Raw genomic sequence first — 17,327 nt, 5'->3', positions numbered from 1 at the left:
TTGAGATTGCGTCTTCCGTTGATCTATTGTAGCGATAGGCAAATTGTAGAGCGTTCAGGTCCTTGCCAAGGCAGGAGTTCAGTCTGGTCATGACCAACCTCTCAAAGCATTTCATCACTGTAGATGTCATTAAGACAGGTCACATTATTTTTCTTAGGCACTGGTATAATTGTTGCTTTTTTGAAGCAACTGGAGACTACTGCCCATAGCAGTGAGAGGTTGTAAATGTCCTTGAATGCTCCTGCCAGTTGGTTGGCATAAGTTTTCAGAGCCTTACCAGGTATTCCGTCGGGGCCTGCCGCCTTGCGAGGGTTCACCCTCTTTAAAGGCAGCCTAATATCGGCCTCAGAGACAGAGATCACAGGGATTACAAATAGACATTTGGTTTTCTGTTCTGATATCTTTCAATGGTGGGATCAAATTTTGTTTGATAATGTTCCTGTTAAATGTTACTATCTTCTTCAGCACAATACTGATACCCCCCTTTATAAATGTTATATTACCAGAATGTTGTTATATTACTAAAGACAGTTTTTCAGACTAATGCAAATATGATATGATATTCAAAATCTTTTGGGAGGAAGATGATTCAAATTGGAAAAGAGACCAAATTGGAGTAACTGGAAAGCAAATAAAATCTCTGGCAAATGCAATTAAACTATTTAGTTATTAATACTACTTTCAATACCGGTTGACAGTAAAAAGCTAGACTCTAATTTGTTAAAGACAATTATTCTTTATTATTTTTTCATGATGGCTGAGTCACAAACCGTTTGCCATTGTGTGGTACCAAAGCTGGTTTTCCATATACCCCATTTCTTAGCACCAATTTTACTCTCATCATATAACACGTGGGAATTGAAAACCAATGATACTTACTCTTTAGGAGATTTGAAATGGTTATGGGAGCCCTTAAGGTAGGTGCCTGTGATGAAGGTGGCAGTGAAGGATAAGATAGCATGCTTCTGTAGCTGGAAGTATCCCAAGACCCTCCTCTGTGACTCATAGTACCAGATGACTGTGAGCCTGAAAGTCCAATCTGCTGCACCGCTGTTGAGTGAGGTGCAGTCCTATTTAAGAAAAGCATAGAAATGAACAGGGTCAATTGCTAACTGTAAGAAGTTGTAGTTTCATTGAAAATTCCTCAACAGGTTTAACTGACTTTCACTGTATTTTAACTATAGCAATAAAATTGTAAAATAAATGTTTTTGTTTCATTTCCCGGCTGAATTTACTTGTTGAAGTTCAAGTTCAAGTTAAGTCGAAACAACATTCCTCTGGACCACGGTGCATCCACAAAACATATATCACACACAGCACATAAAACAAAATATTATCATAAATAAGTTAATAAAATGTAACTGAAAATGATGCTCAAGAGGTAGTAATGGAGGACAAAGAAATGGCGAATGAATTTAATAAGTATTTTGTGTCCGTCTTCACTGTTGAAGACACTTGCAGAATGCATGAAAAGCAAGACTGTCAGGGGGCAGAAGTTAGTATCATTGCTATTACCAAGGAGAAAATGCTTGGGAAGCTGAAAAGTCTGAAAGCAGGTAAGTTACCTGGACCAGACGGACTACACCACAGAAGTTCTGAAAAAGGTAGCCGAAGAGATTGTGGAGGCATTAGTAATGATCTTTCAAGAATCACAAGATTCTGGAATGGTTCCAAAGGACTGGATAACTTACTCTTTAAGAAAGGAGGGAGGCAGGAGAAAGGAAATTACAGGCCAGCTAACCTGACTTGTGGTTGGAAAGATGTTAGAGTCTATTATTAAAGATGAGTTTTGGGGTACTTGGAGGCACATGACAAAATAGGCCAAAGTTAGCATGGCTTCCTGAAGGGGAAATCTCTCCTTACAAATCCATTGGAATTCTTTGAGGAAATAACAGGCAGGATAGACAAAGGAGAATCAGTGGCTATTTTTTCCTTGGATTTTTGGAAAACCTTTGACAAAATGCAGCACTTGAGGCTGCTTAACAAGGTAAAGGCCCATGATATTATATGAAAGATGCATGGATAGAAGATTGGCTGACTGACAGGAGGCAAAGAGTGGGGATCAATGGGGCCTTTTCTGGTGGCTGCTGGTAGTGCCCGACAGGGACAATGTTGGGACTGCTTGTACCTTACTTGGTGCATTGTGAACAATTTTGGGCTCCTATCTGGAAAAAAATCTATAGCATCATAGAGGGTCCAGAGGAAGATCACGAGAAAGATCCCAGGAATGAAAGGATTAATAGATTAGAAGTGTTTGATGGCTTTGGGCCTGTACTCACTGCAGTTTACAATGGTGGGGGAATCTCATTGAAATCTATTTACTATTGAAAGATGTGGAGAGGATGTTTCCTCTGGTGGGGGAGTACTGACCAGAGAGCACAGCCTCTGAATAGAGGAACATCTATAGAGGGACATAGATGAGGAAAACTTTCTTTAGCCAGAATGTGGTGAATCTGTGAAATTTATTATCACAGCTGTGCAGACCAAGTGTGACGGGATCCTGAATTACCCCTATGAACTGTGCTCGTTTACCCCTATTAACTGTGCTTTTGAAAAGAGAGAGAGAGAGAGAGAGAGAGAGAGAGAGAGAGAGAGAGAGAGAGAGAGAGAGAGAGAGAATTATTTAACATCGATATCTTGTTTTGAAAGCGAGAGAGAGAGAGACAAAGACTAACTGTTGGACTGCCACTTTAAGGTACTGGAAGTAACTTTTGGATTTCTGCTGAGCTAGAGACAGCACCGAGCAGCTCGTAAGTTGCTATGGTGACTGAGGGCATTATTTGATGGGCACTTGATGTTATGATTTTCGGCAGCGTGTTGATACTTCTCAAGAACAGTTTGCCTGCTTGTGATTTTCTTACACAGAGAGAGGAAGGAGGAGTTATTTGAATGACAGTTGATGCTCAGCAAGAGAAGATAAAATAGGAGGTCATATGATAGACCTCAGACACGTTTTGAACACTGAATGAGCATTGTTGTGCCCGCAGTAAAAGTGGGTTTTTGGAGGATCGATCAGTCACTCTTGCAGTAAAAAAGGAAAAGGGTTGACTGGTGGGGAATTGTCCATGTGTCCACTCTCACCTGGGGGATAGCTCCACCACAGAAAACCGGTCCCCTTTGTTGAAGTCACAGTCGGTAACTTATAAAGGATTTCGAAGGACAATGAGAAGATTATATCCTGGATTAAACTGTTATATCACTCCCCTGTAGCCTCGGTTCGTACTAACTCTTTAAACTCACCTTTTTTTCCTCTCTTTCGTGGTACTCGACAAGGCTGTCCTCTTAGTCCCCTATTATTTGATATTGCATTAGAACCTCTTGCAATTGCTATTCGAGAATCTTCAAATATTACTGGGATAACTCGGGGATTAAAGTCCCATAAATTATCACTCTATGCTGATGATTTACTTTTATATATTTCTAATCCTGAGAGATCTATTCCTGCTGTTTTAGAGTTATTAGCACAATTTGGTCTTTTCTCAGGTTATAAATTAAATCTTAGTAAGAGTGAACTTTTTCCGATTAATAAACATCTTCCCTTATATTATAAATTTCCATTTAAATTGATTAATAATTACCTTTCATATCTTGGGATTAAAATTACTTGTAAACATAAAGATTTATTTAAGACTAACTTTTTACCATTAATAGACCATATTACTCAACTTTCATCTAAATGGTTTCCTTTATATTTAACTTTGATTGGTCGTATTAATGCAGTTAAGATGTTTTTTTTGCCAAAATTTTTATATGTGTTTCAGGCATTACCAATTTTCGTTCCTAAATCTTTTTTTGATAAAGTCGACTCTAAAATTTCTTCATTTATTTGGCAGAATAAGAATCCGAGACTGGGTAAAATACATTTACAGAAAGCTAAGAGAGATGGAGGTTTAGCATTACCTAACTTTAGATTTTATTATTGGGCTATTAATATTCGACATATGAAATTTTGGTTACTTGACCGGGATATACTATCTATTCCTAAATGGGTAGCATTGGAATTACAATCTGTTCAGGGTTATACACTTGGTTCTATTTTAGGTTCATCTCTTCCTTTTGATTCGAAACGCCTTAAGCAGGTCTCTAACCCGATCGTTAAATATGCTTTGCGTATTTGGTTTCAATTCAGAAAATTTTTTGATCTTAATCAATTCGGGTTAGCGATTCCTATTTTAGGTAACATATTTTTTCCTCCCTCTTTTACGGATCGCGCTTTTCAAACTTGGAAGACTAAGGGTATTTTACGGTTTTTGGATTTATTTTTAGATGGTTCCCTTATGTCTTTTGAACAATTATCTAATAAATATAACCTATCAAGAATACATTTTTTTAGATATTTACAAGTTAGAAATTTTCTAAGTACTATACTTCCTTCCTTTCCAATGCTTCCTCCTATATATATTTTAGATTCGATAATTAACCTTAATCCATGTCAGAAAGGTGCATCGGCTATGATTTATAATATTATTATGAAACTCAGGAAAGCTCCATTTGATAAGATTAGGGTAGATTGGGAACAGGAATTGGGGCTTACCATTTCTGTGGATGATTGGGGGCAGATTTTACAATTAGTTAATACTTCCTCTATTTGTGCTAAACATTCCCTAATTCAATTTAAAGTGGTGCATAGAGCACATATGTCCAAAGATAAGTTAGCGCGTTTTTACTCGCATATTAATCCTTTCTGTGATAGATGTTCGGGGCAGATAGCCTCTTTAACTCATATGTTTTGGTCTTGCCCTACTTTGGAAACTTTTTGGAGAGATATTTTCAATATTATTTCTAAGGTATTAAATATAGATATCTCTCCTCACCCTATTACTGCTATCTTTGGACTACCTAAAATTTCTAGTAATCTTTCCCCTTCAGCCCGTAGAATGATTGCATTTCTTACTTTAATGGCGAAAAGATGTATTTTACAACATTGGAAAGAGCTTAATGCTCCAACTACCTTTTTTTGGTTTTCTCAGACGATTTTATGTTTGAATCTGGAGAAAATTAGAAGTAACCTTTATGATTCTTCATTTAAATTTGAACAGATTTGGGGACCTTTTATTCGATATTTTCATTTAATGTAATATTTACCCTTCTTGTTTTTTTTTCACTGTTTTAATGGAGGTCGGGATTGAGGACGTGATTTTAAGTTTAACTCTGTTTGGTTTCAAGTTAGCCCATTGCTTTGCTTTGCTTTTAGTTAGTTGCACGGTGGGTTTTTTTTTGGGGTTTTTTTTTCTTTTTTTCCATTGATATATATAAAATCTAGTATACTATTATGTTATCTTGGTTTCTTATGCTTAAATTACATTGTTTGTAGTATTTTCTTTTTGGTATTGTTATCTTTTGGAATTTTATTATACTTTAACATTGTATTAATGTTTATATGGCTTACCTTTTTTGTATACTTACTCAATAAAAAGATTTAAAAAGAAAAGAAAGAGAAGATTGATGGCATCAGCGCACCTGAAGACTCAAATCTCTCCCTCTCTCTCTCTCCATCACTACTCAACTCAATACCACGAACTGAACAGAACTGAACTTTACTCATCATCGTAAGACTGTACTTTTTTACCCCTAGACTTAAAGAAGCTTGGTTTTTCATACATGTATTTCCACACTTACTGATATACATATACATATATAATCATGCTAACCTGTTTGATTTATCTACATTTATAATCCTGTATTGTGTAGATACTAATAAATATTATTAGTTTATAGCAATGCTGGACTCCAAAGTCTTCTCCCTCTCTGCTGGTTCTTTATTCCCGTCACGGGGTACGTGACACAAGTCACTGGGTATATTTAAAGTTCAGATTGATAGCTTCTTAATTAATTAAGGTATCAAATATTACAGGAAGAGGTAAAAGAATGGGGCTGAAAGGGGTAATAAATCAGCCATGATGGAGTGGCAGAGCAGAACAGCTTGTTGTCCTAATGACAAAACCTTGGTGGTGGCAGAGTATTAGTCTCACAGGCCAGGGGAAGAAGCTGTTACACACCTGAGAAATGGCAGATGAGAGTTTAACATTGATAAATGTGAGGTGCTGCACCTCAGTAGGGCAAATGCAGGGAGACAGTACACTGTGAGGGCAAGGTCCTTAATAGTGTTGCGGAGCAGAGAGATCTTGGGATCCAAGTACATAGCTCCTTGAAAATGGTTACACAGGTCGATAAGTTGGTTAAGAAGGCTTATGGAATGCTTGCTTTAATTAGTTGAGGCACTGATTTCAAAAGTCAGGAAGTTTATATTGCCACTTTATAAAACCCTGGTTAGGCCACATCTAGAGTGTTGCGTACAGTTCTGGTCACTTCACCATGGGAAAGATGTTCAGGCTTTGGAGAGGATGCAGAAGAGGTTCACTAGGATGGTGCCTGGTTTAGAGGGCATGTACTATTAGGAGAGACTGGATAAACTCGGGTTGTTTTCTTTAGGCCATCATAGGCTAAGAGGAGATCTGATAGAGGTTTACAAGATTATGAGAGGCATAGATAGAGTGAACAGAGAGTATCCATTTCCCATAGTTGCATTACCTAATACCAGAAGGCATGCGTTGAAGGTGAGAGGGGATAGGTTCAAGGGAGATGTAAGAGATAGGTTTTTTACTCAGACAGTTGTGCATGCCTGGAATGCACTTCCTGGCATGGTGGTAAAGGCAAATACATCAGAGGCATTTAAAAGACGTTTGGATAGGCACATGGATATAAGGAAAATGGAGAAATATGAACATAGTGTAGGTATGAGGGATTAGTGTTTGTGGTTTTTGATTTGCTTTTTAGCTGGTTCAGTACAACATTTTGGGCCAATTAGCTTGTTCCTATGCTGTATTCTTCTATGTCTACTGTCTGGCAGTCCTAGTCCTGATGATTCTGCACCTTCTTCCTGATGGTAGCATGTCAAAGAGATGGTGGGATGGGTGGTAGGTATCCTCAACAATGCTTCGTACCCTTCATCTGCGACACCCCCAGTAAATGTCACAAATGGGGGGGGGTGACCCTTGACAGTTTTGTGGGTTCTGTGGGTCTAGGTTAGATCATCTGTTATGTACAAACCAAGAAACTTTGTGCTCTCCATTCTCCCCACAGCACAGCCATCGATCTGCAATGGAGAGTGGCCAACCTGTGGCTTCCTAAAGTCTCAAATCATCTCTTTTCCCTTGTCCACATTGAGACCACTAGTCAAGCCTCTCAACTTCCTCCCAGTATGTCGACTCATCATTCTTACTGAAGAGGCAACAAGTTGATTTAATTGATGTAATTGTGGGAAAATGAGGTCCTCTTCATTTTCCTTTCAAATGAGTTCATATCAACTGGTATGTAAAATGGACTGTACCAATATTATTATACAATATAACTATTTACAATTCTGAATTTTGCATCTGTAAGACCACCCTTATTTCACCAGACATAGGGAAGTTGTCATCCTCCACAGGATAATGAGTTCTAACCTCACTTTGTGGTGAAACATGGCAACAAAACCACTATCTGAGGATTGAGGACACTGACATAAAACTGAGAAAAAAAATCATAGAAATGTTTGGTTCAAAAGGTCATCTTTGACCCAAAAGGAAGTCTACTGTGAAAAAGAAAAAAATTATACTTATTTTCAACACCAGCTCTGAAACCTCAGCATTGTTCATCCATGATATTGCTTAACGTGAAAAGGGATTTTGCCTTCATTTTCCAGGCAGTAAGTTCCACTTGGCCACACTCTGGACAAAATCATTTTCCTTCAATTCTCTTCTAATTATTGCACCAATTAAATCTATTTCTCCTAGTTTATAATCTCACTGATAAGGGATGTGGGCCAGTCCTCTATCTATTCAGGCTTCTAATATCTCAATTAAATTTCCTTTCAGCTATACTTTGTTCCAAAGAAAATAATTCCCGCTTAACCAATCTTTCCCCTTCGTTAAAACCTGCAGTCCTGGCAAGATAGCCATAAATCTTTTCAGTTTCCATCTAGAATCTCTTTCCTTCAGGTGTCAACTGTACAATTTAATAATTGCTTTGAAAGTCCATCCTCAGTGGGCCTATCCTATTCTTACTTTTTAAACTGGAGCAATAATTTTGTAAAATAATATATCTTTGTTTTGCCAAGTTTGAAACTGCAGTAGAAAGGAGAAGAAGACTTCTTTATTTTCTCCCTCTGAGCCAGTTTGGAATCCAACTATAATTTTCCTTTCAATTCCATTGGCCTACTTTGCAGATCAATCATATGAGACCCATCTAATCACTTCACTAAATTCTGTGTTGACCAGATCAAATGTATTGACCTCTTTGCTACATCTTCCAAATCTTTAATAATTATATTCTTTAATACAAAATTACAGAACAATGGAGACAGCCTGCAATTAAATATATGAGTGAGAATGCACAAACTGTTAGATTTTACTGCTTTATCTTTTCCTTGCATTTTAACTCACCCCAAAAGCATTTTGTTAAATTGATTATTTGATGGAGTCTTCTTTTAATTTTATGAATTTATTTAACTTTCCTGGATTATTTCAGTTTTGGAGACTGTACATGTTTGAGAAGAGTTAATCAACCCAGATAGTGTTCGTAATTACCACAAACTGTAACCTCTTGATGATCTTAGGCAGATTACATCTTGCGTTCCATTACGTTGAATTCTATTTTCCATTGAAAATAGGATAGGCCAATTGAGAACACACACTCAAAGAAACTATTAAATTCTACAGTTGACGCCTGAAGGAAAAAGATACTAGACAGGATACTGAAAAGATTTATAGCTGGCTTGCCAGGACTGCAAGACTTTTTTTTAAGGAAGGGAAAAGTTTGGATGAATTGGAAGATGAGATCCCTCCCATCCTTCCCACAATCTCTTTGACCTTCTGCCATCAGGAACACAGCATAAGTATCAGAACTATCAGGCTGGATAACAACTTCTTCCCCCAGGGTGTCAGATTCCTGAACACAGCGTTGCCACCCAGCACACATGTACACCCTGTCTGAATGCCCTGCCTGTCCCCAACCTTCATTCCCAAGTCACAGACACACTCTTGTCCTGCACTGGTCACTTTCACCTTTTATTGCTGCTATTTCACATATTTATACTTCTTGTTTTATTATAATATTTCCAGTAATATTATATAAACGTATGCACCTCACAATTTATGTCAATGTATTATTCTTCAGGCTATGCCGGTCAGCAACGTGTGCTAATATTATTTTAAATAATGGTAGGTGCAGGATCGTAATTCCATCTGCTGTGTGTGACTACATGTACTGTGTTTTGCACCCTGGCTCCAGAGGAATGATGTTTTGTTTAGCTATTTACATGTGTATGGTTGAATGAACTTAAACTTAGAAACATAGAAAACCTACAGCACAATACAGGCCCTTTGGCCCACAAAGCTCTGCTGAACATGTCCCTACCCAAGAACTACCTAGGCTTTACCCTTAGCCCTCTATTTTTCTAAGCTCTATGTAGCCATCCAGGAGTCTCTTAAAAGACCCTATCGTTTCCGCCTCCACCGCTGCTGCCGGCAGCCCATTCCACACACTCACCACTCTCTGTGTAAAAATCTTACCCCTGACATCTCCTCTGTACCTGCTTCCAAGCACCTGAAAACTATGCCCTCTCGTGCTAGCCATTTCAGCCCTGGGGAAAAGCCTCTGACGATCCACACGATCAATGCCTCTCATTATCCTGTACAGCTCTAATTTGAAATTGATTAGGTTATAACACAGTCAGACTTAACAACTAATGAAAAAATATATTGCAAGTTCCCGATACTATTTCTAGAGAGATTTACAATCATAGACTTGTATACTTGTACAAATCAGAAACTTATTCCTCACCCCACTACATTCATTTCAGCCTTTCAGCTCATCTATGCTAATCTCATTTGACTGCATTAGGTTCATAGCCTCTATGCACTGCCTATTTAAGTGCTTGTCTAAATGTCCCTTAAACAAAGTAATTCTGTCTGACTCCAGCACCTCTCTTGGCAACAAGTTCAAGATCTGACCAAAAAATTTACCCTCTTATCCCTATTAAACCTCCTTCCTCTCACCTTACATGTTTTTAATATCCCTAACCATGGGAAATGGTTCTTACTGTCTGCCCTATCTATGCCCCTTATAATTTTATATACTTATATCAGGTCACCCCCACTATTTCCATTGTTCCAGGGAAAACAAACCCAGCCTATCTATACTCCCCAATAACTAAAGCCTTCCAAACTAGGCAACACCCTGGTGTATCTTTTCTGCTCTGTCTCCAGGGCTACTAGATTCTACCTATAGTGTGGAGACCAGAACTGCACACAATACTGCAAGTGTGGCCTAACCAGTGATTTATAAAGTGGCAATATAATGTCCCAGCTTTTACATTTCAACCATAAAGCTTTGTATGGCATTTTTGCTTTCATCTTCTTCATCACCCCTTTCACCTGTGTTGCCACTTTCAGGGAACTATAGATTTGAACCCCAAGGTCCCTTTGTTCATCATTCTTAAGCACTCTACAATTTATTGTATATACCTTAACTATATTTGATTTATCAAATGCATCTCAAAGCCCTTATCAAGATTAAATTAATCTGCTAATACTCTACTCAACCTTCTATCTACTATATCCTGCTGCAGCCTTGCACAAACTTTCTCACTGTCCACAAACCACCAGCTTTCATGTTATCCACTAAGCTTACTAATCATACCCCGTCCTATGTATTCACATGCAATGTCACAAACAACATGGTTGTCAGCAATAACTGATGCAGTCATAGACTCCCATCCTACCCTCTGCCTCCTATTAACAAGCCAATTTTGGATCCAATGAGCTAGTTTGCTTTGGATCCCATGTGCCTGAAAACCTCTGGACCAGCCTACCACACTGGAACGTTAAATATCTTAATAAACTCCATATAGACAACATCTAAGATCATAGAGTCTTACAACATGGAACTAGGCCCAACAAATCCACTTTGTCCATGCCAACTGTTTTGCCCAGAGAGCTAGTCCCACCTGCCCATACTTGGCCCACAGCTCTCTAAATGTCTCCTAGCCATGTACTTTTCTAGATGGCTTTTAAATGCTATAAATGTGCCTGCCTCAACCAGTATTTCTGGCAGCCCATTCCAGATAGGCATCATCCTTGGTGTGATAAAGCCGTCCTGATGTCCCTTCTATATCTCTTGTCTCTGATCTTAAACCTATGCCCGCTTGTTTTCAGCACTCATTCCCTGGGAAAAAGTATGTTCTTTTCCCCCTGTCGATGTTTCTCATGATCTTATATACTTCTATCAGGCCACCCCTCAATCTCCTACACCCCAGGAAGAAAAGTCTTAGTCTATGCAACCTTTCCTAATAACTCAGACTCCCAAGTCCAGACCCCATCCTGGTATATGCCTTCTGCACACAAAAAGTGGTACTATTTTGAAAGTGTACAAGAAAAGAGGAGCAATGGTTGCACATTCACGTCTCATTGAAGTAGGGAAAGGTAACTGATAAGGCTACTTCACAAAATACACAGGAAAATTTTTTGGAAAATAAGGAAGTCATGCTAAACCATTGCAAATCTCTGATAAGCCCTCAGCTGGCATATTAAATAAAACTTTTACCACCTCATTTTAATGAGGAAACAAAGCCACTGACGAGTGAAGAGAAGAAACAGACTTCACTTATTGGACAACCTGATTACTTCCAGGAACAAAGAATGTTATGGAATGATTAAATGTTAAAAGTTATGACAGAACAAGTAAGTCAGTGTCAATATGAACATTTCATAAATTGATTAGATGAGTACTGGAAGTGCAGGGTACTGGGGAAAAAATCTGTTTTCTGAGACTAAATTGGCCAACTTAAAATGCTGTAAGATTCTGAGGCACAAATGACACTTCCTTCCATTGCCTTCCCAAAGGAAGCAGCAGCACAAGTTCAGAGGAACAGGGCATCAACATAGAATTGAAAGCAGGTTCGCAGGTTATCTCCAATAAGTATCCTCAGATTGTTTAGGCTATAAAAGGTAGGATATTAAAGAAAACAACGATTGAGAGGAGATTGAATTAAACTGTGTGGAGTATGAAAGAGGACAGAACAGAGGGAACAGTGAAATTATTAGAGTGGACTGAGTGAACAAGAATGGGAATGGGCAGAATAGGATTGCAATTTAACTGACTAAACCTTCATTTTTTTGGGCAATGAATGGCATTGATCGTGTGGATAATCAGAGGCTTTTTCCCAGCGCTGAAATGGTTGCCACAAGAGGACACAGGTTTAAAGTGCTGGGGAGCAGGTACAGAGGAGATGTCAGGGATAAGTTTTTTACTCAGAGAGTGGTGAGTGTGTGGAATGGGCTGCCGGCAACGGTGGTGGAGGCGGATACAACAGGGGTCTTTTAAGAGACATTTAGATAGGTACATGGAGCTTAGTAAAATAGAGGGCTATAGGTACGCCTAGTAATTTCTAAGGTAGGGACATGTTCCGCACAACTTTGTGGGCCAAATGGCCGGTATTGTGCTGTAGGTTTTCTATGTTTCCAACAGATCAAAAACAGCCCTGAACTACATTCACAGTACCTGATCACGAAACCTTAGAGTGAGGTGAGGAATTATATGCAGAATTAAAAGGGCTAAAACCTAAATGACATTTGCAGCTTGGCTAGTAACGTTGCACGATAACTAATCCACTAACCATGAGACAGATACAGGGAACAAAGAAGTGCTTGTGCATGAGAAAGCTGCTTGTGTAACCATTAACCAAGGATGCCTAGCAACAATCAGAATATGTATGTGATAACGAATGTTTAACAAGCAGTCCCAGACAGTACTCGGGGCTCACTTGATTGCAGATTTTGCCAGGCTCTATGAGCGGGGACTCTGTTGTATCAACTCAGATGCAAGCTTGCTAATAAACAGTATGCAATTTTAAGTAAACTGTGTTTGACAATTATTCCCTGGGTCTGAACCTAAAGTCTTCTGGTAGAGAGGCAGACCAATAGAGGTACAGGATGAAGTGAGGAAATAGGGAGACTGATTATTCACCTTTGACAGGATAGTCTTGATTTACAATGTTCCAGTCTCATAAAGTGGATATAGAACTGGAGGCAGTAGTAGGGGGAGCAAAGCCACCAGAAACAAGGACATAGACTACCGTGCTTTTGACCAAGCCCACTCCTCTTCAACGGCATGCATAACCTGCTTTGATTATATCTTAGGCTGAGCTAAACCAGCATCTTGGTGCAACCATTATCAGCAGAAACTCCAATGCTGTCCACTCTGCGGTGACCTTATCACTACACCAGAATCAAGAATCATGGTGCAAAGAGAGTTTGTACTCCCTCTTTGCCACCTTTGCTATGAGAGTTTGGGAAAAAGGATACTTTTTATAAAAATTAAAGACCTACTAAGTTTACAATGTGCAACTGGCTTGATAGCTCACATCAACAAGCCCAACCATGCTAAAAAATGTCCTCTCCATTCAGTAGGCCAGATCATCAACTCTCCATTCCTTATGTTTAATTGCTTTCTGTTATTAAATGTGCAATCAATATACACACAGAAAATATTTTAACCTAGGAAAGAAATCACAGTTGTGTACTATACATTTATGGTTTCAATAAGAACTTGTTTTAAAGACAACTTTTTTTAAACTACTTATTAATGTATCCCCCAAATGTAGGAAAGGGATTTCAATACATACCTAAAAGACCCTACTTTGCCAACTCCTCTATAAGGCACAGTACCTAAAACAGTGAAATATCATTTTTATGAATGTATATTATACACTTAGAAAATATAAGACAATCAATATCTTTTCTAGTATCTACAGACAACAGAACTCCACTTAGATAAGATTCAGAACAAGAGTAACTATTAGTTGTATTCTGCATACATACTTTGATAATAAAATGAACCTTTGAGCATAACCTCACAGATCCACCTGATCACAAAGCCACACCACTACAGCTGACTCTCAGTGCCGAGCAAACAGCGTTGGCTTTGGGTGGGAGAATCTGAGGATGTGCCCACCCAAAAGCATCAGAGGCCTTCAGAGAAACATGTTAAAAAGTCTTTCAAATATCTCTAGCAATCAAGGCTTTTAAAAGTAGCAAAAGCATACTGAAAATATTTTTTAAAAGGATAGCTTTAAAAATTTAATGATACTAAATTTACTTATAACCCATTAACTTACAAAAATGAGTTAAAAAGTTAAAACCCATGTTTATTCTGCATTGTTATTGTTTTACTTTGAACTATCACGATGAACTTCTGTAATGAATTGATTTGCATGAACGGTACACAAGACAAGCTTTTCACTCTACTTTGGTCCATAATAAACAAATATTAAACCAATTCCAGTTCCACAAAGCATATGAAATAGGAACAGAAGTCAGCTTCATTGCCTTTTGAGTCTCCTTTATCATTTAGCAGGATCATTAGCCAGTGGATGGGAGAGGGAATTGCTTAGTCTTTTTCCTGAGATTGTAACACCTGGTTCTGCTCTACTGTTCAGTCCTGTAAGAATTCTTCTGAACTCTTGATAATACAGGCCTAGTCTCTTCAACCTCTTCCCACCATGTCCCAATATGACTTCAATGAGACATCTTTGTTGTGGTACTCAAAACCTCTCACAATGAAGGCCAACATACCACTTGCCTTCCTAATTATTTGCTGCATCTGCATGTTGGCTTTCAATGACACGCTCTTGGCCACCTTGATTCTTTTTACCTAGAACATTACTCATTTTCTTATCATTTGGAGTTTTGCTTTTCTGTTTTATACATCAAAGTGGATAACTTGGCATTTTCTCCATTATGCTGCATCTGTCCATTCCTTCTGTGTGTCTATATCCTCTTGAACCTTTTTTACATCCTCTTCCCACTCATATTCCCACCTAGCCTAGCAAAATCAGCAAACTTCAAAAAATGACACAATCCTCGCAATTGTTAATATTGATTGTGAATAGCACTAATCAGAGCCTACCAATCTAAGAAAGATCCATTTAATTCTGTGCTTTGCTTCCTGTCAAATAACTATTCCTCAATTTGTTTAACAAGTGCTTGTTTGGCAATTCATCAAAAAACTTTGGAAAACATCCAAACACACTATATTAAGAGGTTCCTCTTATCCATTCTACAACAGTGGATGCTGGTTAATTGGGCCATTGGTTATTTGGAACAATTCTTAAAAAACAAAAACTAATAGAGAGAGTTGCCAAACACCTTCTAAATAGCGCCAGTTGTGTGCACTTGTGTGGCCATTACACACTACACTGTGCTTAGAACGAACAGTTTTTAAATAGCGTCTGCTGTGTGTGCTTGTGTTATGTTATTCATTAGAGCCAGCATATGCCAAATCAAAATTCAGTGATTTTTGATCATTTTGCTTTTTATTTTGCCTTTAAAAATTCAAAGCCTTGCCAAGATGCCACAAAGAGGTTTGACACTAGCCGAAAAAAATTATCCCATGGGACCAAATTAAAAGCCATCTGCCTAACATCACTCATTGTCAGCTGTCCGTTACCTACACTAAGAGTCTGTGCTGATTTTGTTCATTTACAGTCAATCAAAAGAACACAGTAGTGTACACAGAAAAATAGAAAACCTATAGCACAATCAATGCCTCTCATCATCTTATACACCTCTATCAGGTCACCTCTCATCCTCTGTCACTCCAAGGAGAAAAGGCCGAGTTCATTCAACCTATTCTCATAAGGCATGCTCCCCAGTCCAGGCAACATCCTTGTAAATCTCCTCTGCACCCTTTCTATGGCTTCCACATCCTTCCTGTACACCATACACTGGATAAATTCCTCTATTGATAACTATTAGGAACTAATACACAGTTTTATAGTACTATAGTACTATTGGTAGTGTTCTAATTTGTTCTGTACTTCATTTAAATACATAATTTGTTACTCAGTTAAGCAGTAGTTTGTCTTTTTTTATACCTTTTAACTATTTCCATGAAACTTTGGCTAATTGGGGATGCCAATCAATTGTGGCAAAATTACTGATCCCAGTGTGCCCAATTAACTGGAATCCACTGTAGTTATATTCTCAGAGAACTCCAGTAGATTAGTTAAATGTAACTTCTTTCATATATCCAAAGACAAGAAAGACTGATCACTGTTGCATCCTCTGATTATTCTCCCAGCTTCTGGTAAGCAAGCAAAATGTTTCCATTGGAACAATACAACCCTATGCTATCAATGTATTAATACAGATTCCCTATGGCTTCAGTTAAGATAATTAACCTTAGAAAACCTACAGCACAATACAGGTCCTTCAGCCCACAATGCTATGCCGAACATGTACTTACTTTAGAAGTTACCGAGGGTTACCCATTGCCCTCTATTTTTCTAAGCTCCATGTACCTATCCAGGAGAAGTCTCTTAAAAGACTCTATCGTATCCGCCTCCACCACCATCGCCGGCAGCCCATTCCACGCACTCATGACTCTCTGCATAAACCTTATTCCTGGCAACCTCCTCTGTACCTACTTCCAAGCACCTTAGAACTGTGTCCTCTCATGTAGCCATTTCAGCCCTGGGAAAAAGCCTCTGACTATCCACACGATCATCTTATACACCTCTATCAGATCACCCCTCATGCTTCATCACACCAAGAAGAAAAGGCCGAGTTCACTCAACCTATTCTCAAAAGACATGCTCCCCAATCCAGGCAACATCCTTGTAAATCTCCTCTGCATCCTTCCACATCCTTCCTGTAGTGAGGTGACCAGGACTGAGCACAGTACTCCAAGTGGAATCTGACCAGGGTCCCATATAGCTGCAACATTACCTCTCAGCTCTTGAATTCAATCCCACAGATGATGAAGGCCAATACACCGTATGCCTTCTTAACCACAGAGTCAACCTGCGCAGCAGATTTGAGTGTCCTATGGACTCTGACCCCAAGATCCCTCTGATCCTCCACACTGCTAAGAGTCTTACCATTAATACTATATTCTGACATCATATTTGACCTACCAAAATGAACCACTTCACACTTATCTGGGTTGAACTCCATCTGCAACTTCTCAGCCTAGTGCTGCATCCTACTGATGTCCCACTGTAACCTCTGACAGCCCTCCACACTATTCACAACACCCCCAACCTTTGTGTCATCACAAATTTACTAACCCATCCCTCCACTTCCTCATCCAGGTCATTTATAAAAATCACAAAGAGAAGGAGTCCCAGAACAGATCCCTGAGGCACACCAATGGTCACCGACCACCATACAGAATATGACCCGTCTACAACCACTCTTTGCCTTCTGTGGGCAAATCAATTCTGGATCCACAAAGCAATATCCCCTTGGATCCCATGCCTCCATACTTTCTCAATAAGCCCTGCATGG

General features: G+C 38.8%; 1 protein-coding gene across 1 annotated transcript in view; it reads right to left on the bottom strand.

Annotated features, from left to right (window-relative positions):
• Positions 1 to 748: 748 nt before the first annotated feature.
• Positions 749 to 17,327, bottom strand: part of LOC134345996 (probable E3 SUMO-protein ligase RNF212) — an 85,891-nt gene continuing 69,312 nt past the window's right edge. The window contains exons 11-12 of the mRNA XM_063047335.1: positions 13,664 to 13,706; positions 749 to 1,070 (exon numbers count right to left, since the gene is read on the bottom strand). Coding sequence (XP_062903405.1) covers positions 749 to 1,070; positions 13,664 to 13,706 — 365 coding nt within the window. The remainder of the gene's footprint in view (positions 1,071 to 13,663; positions 13,707 to 17,327) is intronic.

Source organism: Mobula hypostoma, chromosome 4, assembly GCF_963921235.1.
Source record: "Mobula hypostoma chromosome 4, sMobHyp1.1, whole genome shotgun sequence".
In the NCBI taxonomy this organism is placed as follows: domain Eukaryota; kingdom Metazoa; phylum Chordata; class Chondrichthyes; order Myliobatiformes; family Myliobatidae; genus Mobula; species Mobula hypostoma.
The sequence above is the reverse complement of the archived record's forward strand: the minus strand, read 5'-3'. Positions and strand labels throughout refer to the sequence as shown.